This window comes from Gossypium arboreum, chromosome 12, assembly GCF_025698485.1.
Source record: "Gossypium arboreum isolate Shixiya-1 chromosome 12, ASM2569848v2, whole genome shotgun sequence".
In the NCBI taxonomy this organism is placed as follows: Eukaryota; Viridiplantae; Streptophyta; class Magnoliopsida; order Malvales; family Malvaceae; genus Gossypium; species Gossypium arboreum.
Window position 1 is genome coordinate 115,627,577 of NC_069081.1, and position 18,092 is coordinate 115,645,668.

Genomic DNA, 18,092 nt, shown 5'->3' on the forward strand with positions numbered 1-18,092 from the left:
AGGTGTTGTTAAGTATTATGTGAAAAAAAAGCAGATATAATCTGAATTTATAATGAGATTATTAATATATATATATATAAAGTGTGTTAAGGGACCCGATCCGACTTGGTTCAACTTGGACAAAAAATTTTGTTTACAAGCCAGTTTAACTTAAATTTAAATTTTTTAAATCTTTTTTATTTAAATTTATTTATAAAAATATTTAAATAATAATACGATCTTTTTAGGCGTATCAAACCAGATTTGGAAAAAACTTTTATAATTGATCTTTGGCCCGGCCCATGAGACTGTTCAGGATGCATTTAACCATGTATCCTTGACATATTACATGTATGGTACCCAGCTCATGTACCAGAAAGATCAAACATGTCATATTCACTTGAATAAAATTTCAACCTGAGAGGAAGAATGGATTTTCACCTTAAAAGAAAATTCATACAGAGAGGAAGAAGAGAACAGGTAATGGCATGAAGATAAACTATCTGAAATTTATAAAATCGTGGACTGAATGATTTACTTGGTAATTACAAACTGTAAACCCAATATTGCTATATATTGGCTAATCCAGTCCCACTGGAAATCTATTTGGAACTGAAAAATTAACCTATAAATGATTATTATTGTTTGGGCTTAATGTAAACAATGTATGTAGGAGTGTCAACACCATTGTTTCAATCCATGCACTGGACTGATGACCACTTGAAAACCAGCAAAAAACACCTCCTCTAGGGTCGTCATGCTGTTCCGAGGAGGAAATAGCGAGTTAAGCGTGAATACAAGGTTAGAACACTGAAAGAGGCCAATCATGTCTCGATAAACACGGAACACTGGTTGTGTTGCCCTGCAAAAACTGCCTCTGTTTTCACAGATGCAGTTTGGCAAGAAATGCATGAAGCAGCATGTGCTGCTTTAGGTTTGCAGTCGAATAGCAGCATCAATTACCAAATCCTCTAAAATGCTGTCAACTAACTCTGTGAAAACTTCCTCCATATCGAGTCGGTTATCCATCCACATTCCAGATTTGTGCAAATCCTTTTCAACAAGTTGCTGTAATGTCTGTTGGGGCAGCTCCAAGAGGAGTTGCCAATCGACATGTCTCAACACTTCATGAACCAGATTTTTTGATAACATAGCCGGTTGAAGTCGTGGATAGAGAAGCGAAATCCATGGGGAGCATCCAAAATAACATTGATATATCTCCAAAATGACATCACTGATATAGCCAAAAAGCAGCCTACGATCGGTATAGGACTTCTCAGGCCATACTTCAACATTATTGAACAAGGATGCATCAGGCATTCGGTCTGACAAAAGCCATCTCCCAGAGAGCTCACCCCAATTGAGACCAGAAACTTGGAGAACTGCTCTTATGCTTTCAGACAAAGATCCTTGCTTATCCTTGGAAGTACCTGCAGTACTCTTCAGATCCAACTGGGATTCCAATAGCGAAGTTGCATTGTGTTCTTCGATATCTATACAAAATGGTTCGACCAGTGGTTCAGCTGCACAAGATTCAGATGTTAATTCACCATCAAAAAGAAAACATATGCCCTATTTATAATAAGCAATTTCTACCAAAGGGATTCATTCACCTGCTAGAGATACAGTGCTAGGAGAGTTAACGCTCTCTTCGACAAAGAACTGTTCAAGAACAGATACAGGACTTGGCTGCTCTTCTCTATCACCTGCGCTATCAGAATTTTCTGCTCTTTGAATGCTTGAAGGGCTTGATGAATAAACATCGATTGACCAAGGCGATGTTCGATCCCCTGATGGTGAATTCTGGAAAAACCAGAGTGACCAAGAGAGAACATAATTTTAGCACATAAGACAACAAAATTAAACAAAAGGAGAACAAGAGAAACAAAAGACATGAATGAAAGAGATGAATAGTTGATGTACTGGTTCGGTTCTTTGGGTCATGTCAGATTTCTGCACACCATTTGGTTCCAAAATGACACCTAAAGCGTTACTTTTGCATTCGTCCCACATGACAGCATGATGTTCTTCCATGACTTTCCCAGGACATACAGAGGTTTCATTACCTGCTCAGATAAGATAAATTGTTATTTGAGGAACAAATGATGATTGGGATTTCATTTTCTCTTTCAAAACGGAGAAGTACCTTTGTGACTAAAATCATCACTGACAGAATACACAGTTCGAATCACTTTGGTGGCAGGAGATAAATCACCATTGATACTCTTCTTTGCATTTTGCAGTTGATTATCTGGCTTCTTGTTATCAGACACCAGCTGCGTGCCCAAAGTATTAATGGGAGAAATTAAGTAGCTGCTTTTCTTTTCTTTCTGAACCCTCCACTTGTATCCATTAACAGTTGAATAGTTGTTGTATGGTGAAAATCTCATTTGTGGTGATGCAAACCGATGTTCCTTATCTCTTACTGGTGCAGGTCTAGGCAACAAGTCATACGGAGGCAATGACATTAAAGTCCTCAGTTTCTGTTGTCTCGATAAATCTTCATTTCCTCTATTTAACATATCTGAAAGGTGTTTACTAGGATGAAATTTTCCATTGAGATACCTTTGAGTCATATTTGAGGTTCTATGACAGCTCTCTGTGGATGAAGCAGCTTTGCTTCCAATGCCTGTAACAATGTTCTCCGTTTGGCCTATCCCATCTCTTCTGTTGACCTCACGGAAAAATTCAGACATTTTTCCAACATCGTGATAGCTTTTACTAGAAGAAATGCTTTCATTTGCCCGCCTGCTCGTTTCTTTAATATCATCTTTGATCTGTTTGAATTCATGAAGGGATTTACGAATATCATCTAGGGACATCTGGCGATGCTCCTTTTTGTTCACCCTCATAGCGTGCCGCAACTTCTTTTTCATGTGCTCAAAAGACAAGAATGTCTGCCTAACACTTTTCTCCTTTTTCCTCAAGCTATGACTAGACGGTGGCGACGGCCAATTACTGATTTTATCAGGATAACTTTGTTTGCCTGATTTCAAGACTACTGTGGCATTAGAACTCTGAGGCATATCACTTCCCTTAGAAATGACCATTTCAGCGTCTACTGACCCTTCACACTCCTCTGCTCCTTTTGGCTGACACTGTGATGTTTTGGCGTTGGAGGAAGATTGAGGTGGTTGATTCTCCGTCTGAGAATCCCTTAAATCTTGAATATGTTTCACTAGCAGAGAATTTGGGTCTTGTAGGAGTTTCATGAATAATTCCTTGTTGGAATTTAAAACCTCCAATGCTTCTATAAAATCATTAGGTCGGTTGGCTACCTCATTTATAGTAAGGTTCTCCCCATCAGTTAACTTTTGATTTACGAAAGCTTCAACTCGAAGATTAATCTCCGTCTGATGGCCATGCTTCTTACCTCCAATGTTTTTACAGCTATGGTTTCCTCCATTGCTAGTACTCACATCATTATCAGATGCTTCTGTCACTGATACTAAGTTGTTATTTGAAGGTTTCTCAGCCATATTTCGCTCTGAAGGCTGGCTATACCCCTCAATTGCTGCTTTACAACCACGAGCACGAAAGCGACTGGATTTCTTCTTTGCATGGCCAACAAGTTTGGGGTTAACCTGTTGATTTTGCAATTCACAAATGACTCTTTTCTTCATTGTCAGATGCTTCACAGACATCACTTCTTCTACATCATTTTTAACTTCTGGCTTCCTAGAATTTACTGCAACATTCCTGTTATCAACTGCATCCTGAAAATGTTCAAAACAGATGTATGTGAAGCATCAGACAAAGAAGAAAAGAGCTACCATGAAATGCAAAAATCGAAATCCGTGATAAGCTTAACAAAAATTGTAGCTCAGTATTGTTGCAAATTTTGTACCAAAGAAAGAACAAATGGTACTCAGAAAATGCATTGAATTTTATCATAAAAGCAGCTTAATAAACTCACATCTATGTGTTGACCCTTCTCCTCATTAGTAAGAAATCTAGTCTTATTCTTTGCATGACCATCACCTGCAGATGACATAATTGAACTTAGGTGTATTTGGCAGCTGTAAGACTTGAAAAATGCATGTGACATGATCAAGAATGAGAATAATTAACCTACTTTAAAGAACATATATGTATATATGATCTGCATGGAAATGATAATATACTTCATTCTCAACAAAAGATAAAAGGGCTTCTTTACATTTAGCCTGCCTGTTACCACGCTTCTTATCGGAAATGAGCTTCCCATGTGAATGTGCTTGGCGAAAATCGAAGAAGTGAATTAACCCCCAGGCACATCCTGACTTGTACTTTTCATAGATTGCAGGGCTTTTAGGTGACAGCAAAGGGCTCTTAAGCACTGGGCTCCTAGGCAATCTCCTATCCATTTTGGGTGCTAACAGTGAGGCATTTTTATGTGTTTATTCAGAAATCTAAGCATAAGAACCTGGAAAAAAAAATATCAAGTGAAGTTGTCAGTCAAATATTGCACATGACATCACCAAAAAAAAAAAACGACAAGACATTTGAATTTGAATGTTTTGCTAAGGTAAATCTACTTGAATGTGATGTAATCTTCATCATCTCATACTCATAACCCAGCAAAAGACCCTGAGTGAAGCAACCATGAGACTCACTGGCAATTAAATGTAGAGGATAATGAAAATAAAAGTAGAACATCCAAAGCCATTTAAGATCCCAGAAAATGAAAATGGAGAAAGTAAAAATCTGCTAAACAGATAAATACTCAGAACCAGAGAGAGAGAGAGAATCAATCAGCATTGTTTCAAATATAGTAAAAACTATATCATTCTCTTCATGTTTGAACCAAAAGAAAAAGAAAAACCCATTCCATGCATTATTCATCATCTCCAAAAGTCAAATCAAAACCCAAACAAAGAAAAGAAAAAGAAAACTTAGTATCTTCATCTACCACATGAGCACTTGCCAGTTCTTATTATAGTGCTATTCTGGCACTGAGTTCATAATCACGAGTCAATGTAGCATTAAAGACAAACCATAGAATAGAAGAAAAAAAGGGAGAGTTAACTCAAAGCCGTAAAGGAGAGGGAACAAATAAATTAAAATAAAAAATTTGTGGGAAACCTGGTTCAAGGATGAAGAAACAAGAATGGCAGAGAGTTTAATATGACATTGACAAGTAATACAGTAATAAGGTTTGGAGATAGAGAGAGATGTATGAAATATTTACAAACACACGGTAATGGGGTAAAGTTTTTATAAACTTTGAAATGAAGCAAAATCTTTGAATCCTTTGTCTTCTTTATCGCTCTCCCTCTCTTTTTCTTCTCTCTCTGCAATTAAATCTTTCAACCATCATCACTGCTTGTTTTCCACATATTGCATGGTTGGATTTAAAAATTAAAAATTTACTTTCTTTTTATATTTTACAAATTTGTTTTTGGCTTAAAAGGAAATAATTTATTTATTTTTGTCAATATTATTTTTAATTTTAAAATATGAGTTAATATTTAATGAATTGTAATTGAAAAATATTTCATTCGTATATTTATTTGTTTAGATATTATTATTGTATTATACTTTTGAAAATATTATATCTTACTGTCATACCTTAAAAATTCTTACAAATCGTAGCATAAATGCAACAACTTGTCTTTGATAATAATATTATTTAGTACATTATCGGTGTGCCATATTATCCTATCTGACTCATTTAATTGAAATATAATATTTTGTTATTTGATTAACGGAAGCAACATTATTTTAATGCATGTTTTACTATTTTTTCTTAACTATGAACAAAATCAATACAATAATGATATACAAAATGTTAAAATAATGAAAAACTTGCTTATAATAAATTAAAATTAATATAATATTATGCTAAAAATACTAATATAATATAAATATATAATTAACGGAATAACACAATTCAATTTTAGAGATAATATTATTGAGAAGAGGCCGTCATAAATCTTCAAAAGACTTAATGTTTATAGATAGTAAAATAACATGGAAGATACCTTAATTATAAAAATATACATAGATAAATATTAAATTTTATCGATTAATAACAATTAAGGTTGTCGTGATCCTACTTGATTAGGTTGCAAATAAAATGAGCTTATATCTTAAACATATATAAATTCTAGCTTTTCCTTGGATCTTTTACAACTATAATTCATATTGGTCAATAAAAGTTAAAATTAAAATTGTATTTTATGATTAAAGTAAAATATGTAAGAGATTGCATATATTCATTACAATATACAAAATGAATTGGTTATTATTATTTTTATTTGATAAAACATTTTTTAAAAAAGCATAAAAATATGCATATCATTCTTTCTGAGCCTTATGTTATTTAAGAAATAGATGGTAATTCGATTACTAAAATAGTGGGAATATAAAATTATTGACTTAAAATAATATTCAAAATCTAAATGGAAAATTTCATTCGAAATTTTTAAATTTTAAATTTTGCTCCTAATTTAGTCATTTTATTTTTAATTCAATGACTTCTTTTAAATTAAATTATATGGTAGCTTTAAAGTGGTTTTCGTATGAAAGCTGTGTAAGAAAAATACATATTAACTTTCACTCCGCTCCTTTAAAACAATATTGATGAATATTACAATCCGAGAATCAAAATAAATAAAAAAACCTCACAATGAGATTTAATATTTTTATTTGTTTATTTGGCCTTCAACGTATATAATATTAGCTACGAGTTTTTTTAATTATCACTTAATTTAATTTAACGAAAGTTCTTTAATGATATTATCCATCGACATTAATTACTAAATTAATGGAGAAAACTAAATTCCTGAATTTTAAAAAAAATATACTGAAAAAATATAAAGACTAAGAGAATAATAATTTGAATTAAAAAGTTAAAATGGTAAGGTTTTTTTTTTTTGACAATCTATAATCGGGTGATAAAATGAGAAGTAATTTTGATGGTAGGAGTTAATGAGATTTTGACTGTAAAAGTATAACAAGATCTTTGTATTAGGAAATATATTATATTTTATCTTATTTATTAAAAAATAAATAAGTTAATTTTTATACATTAGTTCAAAGAGAAATTTAATTTTCTGTTAGAAATTTTATTAATTTCTATTGTTAAAAATTAGTTTAGTTGACAAAGATAATCGACGATTACATGTGACACATTACATGTACTTCATTTTGACGTCATAAACTAATTTTTAAGAATAGAAATGGATAAAATTTTAATAAAAAACTAATTTACTCTTTAATCTAAGATATATTGACTAATTTACTTATTATTTTAATAAAAACACAAAATATAATCTAACACAATGGTACAAATAGCTCAATAACATTTTGCCGCGTTGAAATGATAATTAATATATTAAATTATGTAAAAATGAAAAATGGTTAAAATGGCAAGTAAGTTTGATGGTAAGGAGTTGAAGCATTCGTGCTTGAAAACGGCAGCATCTTGGACGTTATGGTGTAAGAAATTCAAAAAACTACAAATTTTGGCAGAGGCGTTGCTGTCTGATGGAAGGTGCAGAGACATTGTTATTTGTCTCTACGTTCCGATTTTCGTTTTTGAATTTTGCTATCTCTTTTTATGAGTTTCGGCTTTTGGGTTCAGCTGAACCCCTTTTTTTTTTTTTAAATATTTTCAATTTTATATTATATGTATTTTTTTGGTTAAGATATTATTATATGTATTTTCACTTGCACAAGAAAGGATAATAAGTGCTCAATTTGACTTGCAGATGATTTCAAACTACGAATGGTGAATTAAATTTAAAAATTCTGGGTTTGGTTTTATTGTTTTGATAATAAAATAGATATAATTATGATGGTTTAAATAAAATAATATTATTTTAAAAATAAAGTATAATTATAATACTACCTACTTAGTCTGATGAATAATAACTTCCATTGATTATAGGATACAATCATAACAAAGTTTAGAGTTATTTCATTATTAGGTGGGTTATATTTTCACATTTTATGTTTTATATTAATTTGATTTTACTTTATAATTATTTAAATATATATTTATAATTATATTTTATTTTACTTGTAAATTCTAAAAAATCAACTATTTAATTACATTAAGCTCAAGGGTTTTTTTTTTTTTTGAACTAGCTTAGTGACGTTATATAGATTTGGAATTCTAAATATGGACAAACATCAAAGATTGCTGTCATTCTTTATGTAGGCTCAATTAGTATTAGCATTCATGCCTATTAATGATGAATGGCCTAAAATATTCAGCATGCTTATTTTACCACTACTGGTAGATTAACACACTTAATTCAAAATGATCTTTTTTAATGCAAAACATACTCTCCTTTTTCCCCCTAAAATACGTTCAAATAATTCCATATAATTTTAATTAAATAATAAATAAATATTGATTGAGTTAATGTCTAATTAATTCGTAATATATTAAATATTTTATTTTTTAATAACCACATATTATATACATGTTATTGTTGAATGAATTGTTTATAGAGTGAACCTTAAACCATTGTCAATACTATGACAGACCTTTACAAGACCATTTTTGTTGAGCCAAGCCCGGCCCTGGGGTCGTCTGGAAGTGTTGCCGTTTAGGGTCCAAGGCTAACAGTGGTCCAAAATATTGTTTTTCAACTTTTAAGGGGCCCCCCAATTTTTTTTTTTTTTGCTTTTAAGAGCCCAATATTTTTTTTACCAACTTTTAAGGGACCCAAAAATCTTTCTTCAACTTTTAAGAAACTTAAAACCCCATTATATTGGTTTATTTAGGGCTCCAAAAATATCAAGAACGGGCCTATGTTGAGCACATGTGCTAAGAAACCATATGGACATTATATCACCATCACTCCAATCAAATAATGTATAGCTCTATTGTTAGTAAATTAGAACGCATGGAGTTCATTGTCTCTCATAAATAAGTCTAACTATATTATAGAGGTGAGCAAAATTCGATTCTATTCAAAAAATTCGATAAAAAAATTAAATTTTAAATTAAATAGTTCAAGTTATTCGGATAAACTCAATTAAAAAAATTAAAATTTTTAATTTAACTCTAATATAAATTATACAATTCGAGTTATCTGAAAATCCGAATAAAAAAATGTAAAGCTATGTCATTTTGATAAATGTTTACCGATCAGCCTTAGTTATGTAATTAAATAATTTTGTATTTCGTCTACTAGTTAAATAATCAATTAACGTAAACGCAACATCGAGTATAAATAATAAGATTTGTTAACTCGGCTCAACTTGACTCAAAATTTTTTAATTCAATTCGAAAAAATTTCAAACTAAATTCGATTATTAAAATAAAATTCGTCACTCGATTAATTAAAAACTTTTACTCAATATAATTCAAATAAATCAAATACCTACCCCTGAATCATAACACCGAAGAAGGCAGAGCGATAGAGAGAAACCAAGACACTTAAACTCGTATAGAACAATTCCACCAAACAACCATCCAATCCATCAAAACTAATAGCTCTCCGCTTTAATCAAAAGTAAACTACCACCATTATATCCATATCTTCCTTGTTGATTGTGCCTGTGAACAAGTTTAAATGCTTATTTTGAACACAATAAAGTTATGTTAGTCATTCCAGTATGTTGAGCTACCAAATAAGATTTGGTGACAGTCAAACAAAGCTTAAAAACAACATCTGTGGATGGTTTCTGGTTTGGTTGCTATTCGAATTTATATAAAAATAAATAAATTCAATTCCATACATTTTCAGTTAACTATCCATATCTTTCGACCAATTGGGCTTTGGGGACCGTTTTGAATCGGGCCCCGACATAACTACCATAGGGACCACTGGTGGTCCGCTGCTGCTGCTTGCACCCAATCCACGACCATCTATACGGCAACAGCAATTATACAATAAAAAGAAAAAAACTACTATGATTTAAAATTACAGCATAATGTTCACTTAATTGCAGTGTGACTGGACATAACAAATTGAAATAAATTATTATGGTTATGTTTGTTGGTCTGGTAGGTAATTAAGTTAGGTTTTGACATTGAAATCTGGCATTTGGATTTTGAATTTGAATCTGTAGATCTAATGATGTCCGGTTTCCGTTTGTACATTGTTAACATGCTAATAAAGTACCACTACCTAAACTAAAGAACTCGAAATATCAATGAATTTATTAGAAGAGTCAATGTGCCCCACCAAAATCTTTTAAGTACTGCTTTGGAATTTAAGGCATTTGTTAGTAAATTTATACAGTTCTTTATGTATTCAGTTTCAGTATTATATACTTTTAATAACAGCAATTTAATATTTATATTCAATTAATTTAATAACTAAAATGGAATTGATAACAACCTCAAAATTCTAAGGTTAAATTCAATTATATAGCACTGCGCAAACATTACTTACATTACAAGGAAGCTATGTAATTAAAAAAAAGGTTTTGTTCTACTTCTCTAAAACGATGTTGAAAAATTTTACAATTTTAGATTTAAGGGTAATCTATAAAAATAGTCACTTTGTTTGCCTCAAGTTATATTTTAGTCACTTATGTTTGAAATGTTACGTTTTAGTCACTTATGTTATTATTTTGTTACGAAGTGATCACTCTACCGTTAAGTTTCATTATCTCTCTAACGGTAATTCTACCTGACAATCCAACTAGATTTGAAGTGTCAACTTGGATTTCTAAATGGTTAGAAAATAGATTTTAATTAAATAAATTTAATTAATTAAAATTTTAAACCTTAAACCTTAACTAAAAATTGTTCATTTCCTCTCTTTTATTAATTTTCTTAACTAAGAAACTGTTCATTTCCTCTCTTTTATTAATCTCTTCTGTTTTTAGTTTTTTTTTTTCATTTTACTGGAAAACCTATTATCAAGATCAAAATAGTTGAAATTAAATTGACTGCTTCATAAAGATGGATTCAATAGAGGGTCCAGATATGTCTTCTTTGCATTCTTCTATGGGATGTCTACCAACGCAAAATAAAATACATGTTCACAAATAATTTCAAAAATTCGAAGAAAATATCAAGAATTTTAATTTAAGGTTTTCATTAATAATAAAAAATTTAATCTTTTGTTTTTCCGTATTGAATTACAAGAGATAGAGGAATGTAAAGAAGACATACTTAGACCTTTCACTGAATTTATCTTTATGAAATAGTCAATTTGATTTCAATTATTTTGATATTGATAATAGTTTTTCCAGTAAAATGAAAAAAAAAACTAAAAACAGAAAAGACAAAAGAAAAATTAAAAAGAGAGAGGAGATGAACAATTTTTTAGTTAAGGTTTAGGATTTAAAATTTTTAATTAATTAAATTTATTTAATTAAAAATCTATTTTCATTCCATTTAGAAATCCAAGTTGGCAGTTAAAATCTAGTTCGACTGTCGTGTAGGAGATAATGGAACTTAACGGTAGGGTTGACCACTTCGTAACAGAATAATATCATAAGTGACTAAAAAGTAACATTTCAAACACAAGTGACTAAAATGTAACATGAGGCAAACAAAAGTGACTATTTTTGTAGATTACCCTAGATTTAGAATGACGCATTTTACGACCCCAAAATCAATATCTATTTTTTGCTTATTTAGTCTTTTATTCATGTAATATTGACCTCCTAAGTAAATTTTTAATTTTAAGAATGTCACATAACCCAATTTAATTAAATTTTTTTCACGGTGTTATCAATTATTAAATAAAAGGAGTACAGGGACTAAATTTAAAAAATGTAAAGAGTATAGGTGTTGGGAGCAGAATTAGACTCAACTTATATCGTTGTATTCAAATTTTTTAAGGCTTTAAGCCCAATTATTACATGGGCCTCAGGTCCAAAATTAACCGTGGTTTTGGAATCGAAAAGCCGAAACGGTATCCATGTCTAAACGGTTCAACCTTTAAACGACGCCGTGCAGCAGCAAAACTCCCAATCTTAAAACCTCTATCCCCTCCACAGTCCTAAAACCTCACTGCGACTTGTTACTCTCTCTCCCCACCCTTCAATGGCTTTCTCTCTTCTTTCTCTTCCCAAATTTCTCACTCCTCACCCCACTTATAACTCTTTAAAAGTCCACCGCCACCACCGGCACCGCGGTGTCCATTTTAAGCATCTTCGTCTTCCTTCTCTCCGCCGCCTTCCGGCTATCGGCCCCGACGGGAAGTATTATCCGACTCCCTCCGACGATGACCCTCCCGAAGCTCCCGAGGATTCCATGCACGGCGTGGACAAGTTTCAGCAAATTCACCGCCAAGCTGCTCGTGCCCGCAAGCTCCAAGAAGAAGACTTCAACAAACACAAGTCAAATTACCTTTCTGCCATTGCTGACGTGGACGAAGACGAATTGAGTAAAGAGAAAACGGGAAACGACGACGGGGATGATTTGTTCGGTGAAATCGATAAAGCCATTGCCATGAAACGGCAAGAGATGGTCAAGCAAGGTTTGTTAGAACAAGCCCCTAAAAAGGCGGAAGCCATTGATGAGCTGGACCCTGATGAAGTCGTTGACTTGGAAGAAATTGACAAATTACGAGGTTTGACTGTTGCTTCTGATTCGGACGAGGGAGAAAATGAAGATTTAGATGATGAAGATTCTTCGAAATTCGATGTCGGTTTGAGTGACTCTGAAGGTAAAGAAAGAGAGAATGATAAATTTAATTTGTTGGATCCATCATTTGATTTAGATTTAGATAGTTTTGGAAAGAGTAAGGTTAGAATTGTGGAACCTAAGTTTAAAATGAGTTTAGCTGAGCTTTTAGATGAAAGTAAAGTGGTGCCAGTTTCGGTTTACGGGGATATAGAGGTTGAGATAACAGGGATACAACATGATTCTAGGTTGGTTAGTGCTGGAGATTTGTTTGTTTGTTGTGTTGGGAGAAAAACGGACGGGCATTTGTATTTGAGTGAAGCTGATAAGAGAGGAGCTGTTGCTGTTGTAGCGAGTAAAGAGATTGATATTGAGGATACCTTGGGATGCAAGGCATTGGTCATTGTTGAGGATACTAATTCGGTTTTGCCTGCATTAGCTGCATCGTTTTATAGGCACCCTTCAAGGAATATGGCTGTTATTGGGATCACTGGGACCAATGGCAAAACAACCACGTCTTATTTGATAAAAGGGATGTATGAGGCCATGGGTTTGAGGACTGGGATGCTAAGCACGGTTGCTTACTATATACATGGTGATAATAAGTTGGAATCGCCAAATACGACCCCTGATGCTGTTTTGGTTCAGAATTTGATGGCTAAGATGTTGCATAATGGAACTGAGGCTGTTGTTATGGAGGCTTCTTCCCATGGACTAGCTTTAGGGAGGTGTAATGAGGTTGATTTTGATATTGCAGTGTTCACCAATTTGACTAGGGATCATTTAGATTTTCATGGGACTGAGGAAGAGTATAGGGATGCTAAAGCAAAGTTGTTTGCAAGGATGGTGGACCCTGAGAGGCACAGGAAAGTTGTTAACATTGATGATCCTCAAGCACCTTTTTTTGTTGCGCAAGGTAACCCTGAAGTTCCTGTGGTGACATTTGCAATGGAGAATAAGAATGCAGATGTTCATCCCCTGAAGTTTGAGTTGTCACTATTTGAGACACAGGTCTTGGTTAATACACCTCATGGGATATTGGAGATTTCGTCAGGTTTGCTTGGAAGGCATAATATCTATAATATTCTTGCGTCTGTGGCTGTTGGGATTGCTGTTGGGGCACCCTTGGAGGACATTGTTAGAGGGATTGAAGAGGTTGATGCTGTTCCAGGCAGGTGTGAGTTAATAGACGAGGAGCAGGCATTTGGAGTCATTGTGGACTATGCTCACACACCTGATGCCTTATCTAGACTGCTTGATTCTGTAAGAGAGCTTGGACCAAAGAGGATTATTACTGGTATGCTTGTCGCTTATGTTTTTCCTTAAGAAAACCGTACTTCCTCTAAGTCATTATCATTTTTTACCCTCTCCCTCTCTTTTCAACCTATTAACAAGATTGTCCTACATGAAGTTATCGGTTGTCCTGGGGAGAGTGACCGGGGAAAGAGACCAATGATGGCAAAAATCGCAACAGATAAAAGTGAAGTGACAATGCTGACATCTGATAATCCGAAGAGTGAAGATCCATGTAAGTATAAGAAAATGGTATAAATATCATGAGCTGCATTGCTAGTTGCTTAGAAATGCAAACCTACTTACTTACATGTTTCATCTTTTGATCAGTGGACATCTTGGATGACATGTTAGCTGGCGTGGGGTGGACAATGCAAGATTATTTGAAATATGGAGAAAATGATTACTATCCTCCTCTCCCAAATGGTCATCGGCTTTTTCTGCATGATATTAGGCGGGTAGCATTACGTTGTGCTGTTGCTATGGGAGAAGAAGGCGATATGGTTGTAAGTTTCTTGAAGTGAATTGGTTTGTTTCTATATTCCAATAATTTAGAAAACCTAAATCTTCATGAGTATAGTCATATGTTTTTGTAAATGAGTGTCTTACTATTCTGCAATTGACCTAATGTAACTGCAGTGCTCACAGCCTCACACATCACAAATGAGTTGCCCTACCTATATATATATATAATTTGTTGAAAATTTAAATTAGTTAATTCTCATAGGTTTCTTGTGTTAATCATGTAGTTTATGCCTTTCCTTTATCATGCCCTTCTCTGCTTGTACTAGTTGATATGTATATTTGCTAAAATGATGCTGTGTGTTGCAGGTGATTGCTGGCAAAGGCCATGAAACATATCAAATTGAAGGTGACAAAAAAGAGTTCTTTGATGACCGCGAGGAATGCCGGGAAGCATTGCAATATGTTGATGAACTCCATCAAGCAGGAATAGACACCAGCGAATTCCCATGGCGGTAGGTTTATTCTCTATTACTTATGCTTAATTAACGAAGAATACTTCTGTTTTGATCAGTGTGCCTTGTTCCGGACAATTTCCTATGTGGAAATGAGTTTCATGGTCGGCAAATTATAAGAATCATGTCTTTATTATATGTGATGCTGTGTACAATGCAAGCTTACAGGAAATGGAAGAAAAGAATGGTATGACATGGTTTTATTTGATAAGGACTATAATACTAATGATTCTTCCTTTCCTATGTGAACAGGTTACCAGAGAGTCATTAATTTCCACGAGTGTACAGATAAATTGATGTCAATACTATGGCAGGGAATAGTACCCTTAGATCAAAATCCTGCACTTTGGTCCGTACTGAAAAACATGACACTGCTACAAATCTGGTGCAGGAACTCATATAGGCTGTTTGAGGGCATGAGTTTGCAGAGTCATTGCTAAAAAAAGAACAGTAAGAGCTCCACCGCGCAATCTTGTAATTTTGTATGTAGCTTCGTTGAATTCTTGTAGGACTCCTTGTGAATGTTAGTTATGAGTTTGCCCTTTATTTTTTTCTTGATTTAAACTCTTTTTGTCCAGGTTTTGCCAGTTTTGATGTCATTTCAAAGACGGCTAACAGACATGAATGTACGCCTTTGTATGCCGAGTGACTATGTTTGTGTATATGTAAAATAACTGTTCTGAAATTGTGTAATGATGACAGATTCTGTCAACTTGATGCCACACTTTCTAAATGGTGTTACGGATTGGATTGGTGCAACAGCATATTCTTTTTTAATCTGATGGAATTTAAAAAAAAAAAAAGCTCTAAAGGATAGGCTTCTTAATGATTTGATGTTATTGTTGTTGCCAATGGTGAAGAGAAAGTAAATGATGGCATAACAAGTTTAATCTATTTGAGAGAAACCCGTCATTGTGATATATAGACGCATCTGTACTACAGAACCAAAGCAAGCATGTTATGTTCACTTTCAGGGTTTGATATTGTTAGGATAAACACTAGTTCATGCATTTCGAAGCCCCCTACAGAAGTTACTGTTGGATATAAATACGTGTCTGTCTCACATCATGTGTTCATATATTTAGAAGATTATATTGTTATATGCGTCGGATATAAATGTAAGGATCCAAAATCTGCTGTAAGCATGATGTTTTGGAGGGGCGACATTTGATGACTTGATCATCTAATATTTTCCCTATCTGTCTACTATATAAGATGTCAATAATTTTACAAGTAAATGTACTTATATTTTGTTATGTTAATACACTATTTTTCTTTCTAAATTGAGATAATATAAAATTTTGAACTTTGAATTCGACAATTGAATCTACTTTGACATTTGTGTATTTTTTCTTTTATCAATTTTAGTACATAAATTTAATAACTAGATTTATTTTCGTCTTTAAACTTGAAAAATATAAATATTTTATGACATGATACTTTGAAATTATTTCATATCATCACTTGAAAATTAAAATATATATATAAATTTTCAAAAATTACATGATACAATCTTAGAGTGTCACGTATAATATTTTAATAATCAAACTAGTGATTGAATGGTTAGACCATTTTGATTCAGTCGGTTTGATCGGTTTAAATGTTAGACCAAGAAAAATTAAAAAATTATAAAAAAAATTAACTTAGTTCAACCTATTCAACTATTGATTTATGTCCTGGTTTTTAATTTTTACTTCTTTCAAGCCATTTTTATTCAATTAATTCAACTTGTTTGGACTAATATGCTTGTTGATTCTCGATCCAATCGATCAATCCAATTATGTTTTAAAAACACTAATTATATCATTATATCTTAACAGAATCCTAGTTTATAGACAAAAACAGACCCAACCGTAAAATTCAAAGACAAAAAATTATATTACTCATTCTAAGTTCTTAAGATGAACTTAATCTTTGTATTTATCATCTTCTAAATTGGATATGTAAATAGAGGCTTTAATTTGTTAAAAGCTGAACATTTTATAAAATACAAGATTTTATATTATTTTTTTTTAAATTATGAAAATATAAAATTACTAAAACAACAAAGTATTATAGTAGGAAAAGAATAGATACTTTGAAGACAGACAGATTCATCAACGGATTCTTTATCATATCTTTTATTATTTAATTTATTTATGTTCGGTATAGGATAAGAAGACAATTAAAAATCTTTTATTTTTTCAATCCAATCACTGTTTTGATTTTGGGCTCTCTTTTGATTTTGGAAAAGATACATTTTCTTTATTAATATACTGCTTCTTCTACACATTCATGTCTAACCCATAAAGGGAACGACTAATAATTAGTACTCATAAAAAAATTGATAATTTACTCATGAGAAAAACCTTTACCACATTAGGCAATAATTTATTTTTAACGTTTAATTAGATTAGATAATCACTCAAATTGAGAAAAAAGCTAATATTTAGAATGAACTTAGATAAATGGTTATAAAAATTAAAATGAATCTAAACAATCATTTGCTCAAATTTATTATACATGCAAAATAAAAAATAAAATCCCTAATTTTTAATTTTGAAGAAGTGTATTTTTATCACACATGTCAACATTCTATTGGTTATAAATCCAAAATCTAACTGTGTTAATTAAATACCAATAAAAAGTATCAACTTTGGCTCATGGTTTCTAAGTTTAAAAAATTTTAGATACATGTAAAAGTTGCTAAGTTAAAATACGTCAGGATATATTAATCTTTTTAATTTTGCAAGTAAACCATTAATTCTAAAACAACAGAGAAGTACTTTTACATGCTTTGCCATCCAAAATCAGTCATTTTGTTAATCTATTATACCACCTGTTACATGAGCAAATTGTAGTGAATACTATTTTGTGCATTGTTTTTGTCTTCATATTAATACGTATCAAGATCGACATGTTTCGATGTATTAATTTGAGTTTATTATTACTTTATTTATTTTTCACACATATATATATATATTTATAGTTTCTTTATAAATTATATATTATTTTAATAAAATAAATTATTTATTATATATACATGCAAATATATCTAAATTAGCTTTCTTATCATACGATGCATAAACTAATTTTATATATAGATTAAAATATATTATTTAAAAAATTAAAATAAGTAATATTGTGAAAAATAAATTTATATTATTTTATAAAAATATATTTATTTTAACTTTTAAACAATATTTTAACATACCGCAAACATATAGTAAAAACAATGTATTTAAATACTATATATTGTAAAATTTTAAATATTGTATGAATAGTGTATAAAATTTTAAAACTATATTCTAAGGAAAAAATCATTGTTTTAAAGATTT

At 31.8% G+C, this 18,092-nt stretch overlaps 2 protein-coding genes across 9 annotated transcripts; one reads left to right on the forward strand and one right to left on the reverse strand.

Moving 5' to 3' along the window:
- Positions 1-463: 463 nt before the first annotated feature.
- On the reverse strand, positions 464-5,308 carry LOC108470830 (uncharacterized). 6 transcript variants are annotated; one of them, XM_053022759.1, is made up of 7 exons: positions 5,150-5,308; positions 4,139-4,384; positions 3,896-3,960; positions 2,126-3,695; positions 1,903-2,045; positions 1,593-1,782; positions 464-1,502 (listed from the first exon to the last, which is right to left on the reverse strand). In XM_053022759.1, exons 2-7 carry the CDS (start codon positions 4,323-4,325, stop codon positions 910-912), a joined length of 2,748 nt encoding a protein of 915 aa, XP_052878719.1. In that variant the 5' UTR covers positions 4,326-4,384; positions 5,150-5,308; the 3' UTR covers positions 464-909. The 6 variants fall into 6 exon arrangements, with proteins under 6 accessions (XP_052878719.1, XP_017627807.1, XP_017627806.1 ...); XM_017772318.2 differs by having other exon boundaries at positions 5,044-5,308; XM_017772317.2 differs by having other exon boundaries at positions 4,886-5,302.
- Positions 5,309-11,838: 6,530 nt separating this feature from the next.
- On the forward strand, positions 11,839-15,534 carry LOC108473362 (UDP-N-acetylmuramoyl-L-alanyl-D-glutamate--2,6-diaminopimelate ligase MurE homolog, chloroplastic-like). Of its 3 annotated transcripts, XM_053022767.1 has the most exons (7): positions 11,839-13,802; positions 13,917-14,033; positions 14,129-14,304; positions 14,630-14,775; positions 15,028-15,225; positions 15,354-15,401; positions 15,478-15,534. In XM_053022767.1, exons 1-5 carry the CDS (start codon positions 11,924-11,926, stop codon positions 15,044-15,046), a joined length of 2,337 nt encoding a protein of 778 aa, XP_052878727.1. In that variant the 5' UTR covers positions 11,839-11,923; the 3' UTR covers positions 15,047-15,225; positions 15,354-15,401; positions 15,478-15,534. The 3 variants fall into 3 exon arrangements, with proteins under 3 accessions (XP_052878727.1, XP_052878726.1, XP_017630363.1); XM_053022766.1 differs by having other exon boundaries at positions 15,028-15,257; positions 15,354-15,534; XM_017774874.2 differs by having other exon boundaries at positions 15,354-15,534.
- Positions 15,535-18,092: the final 2,558 nt, after the last annotated feature.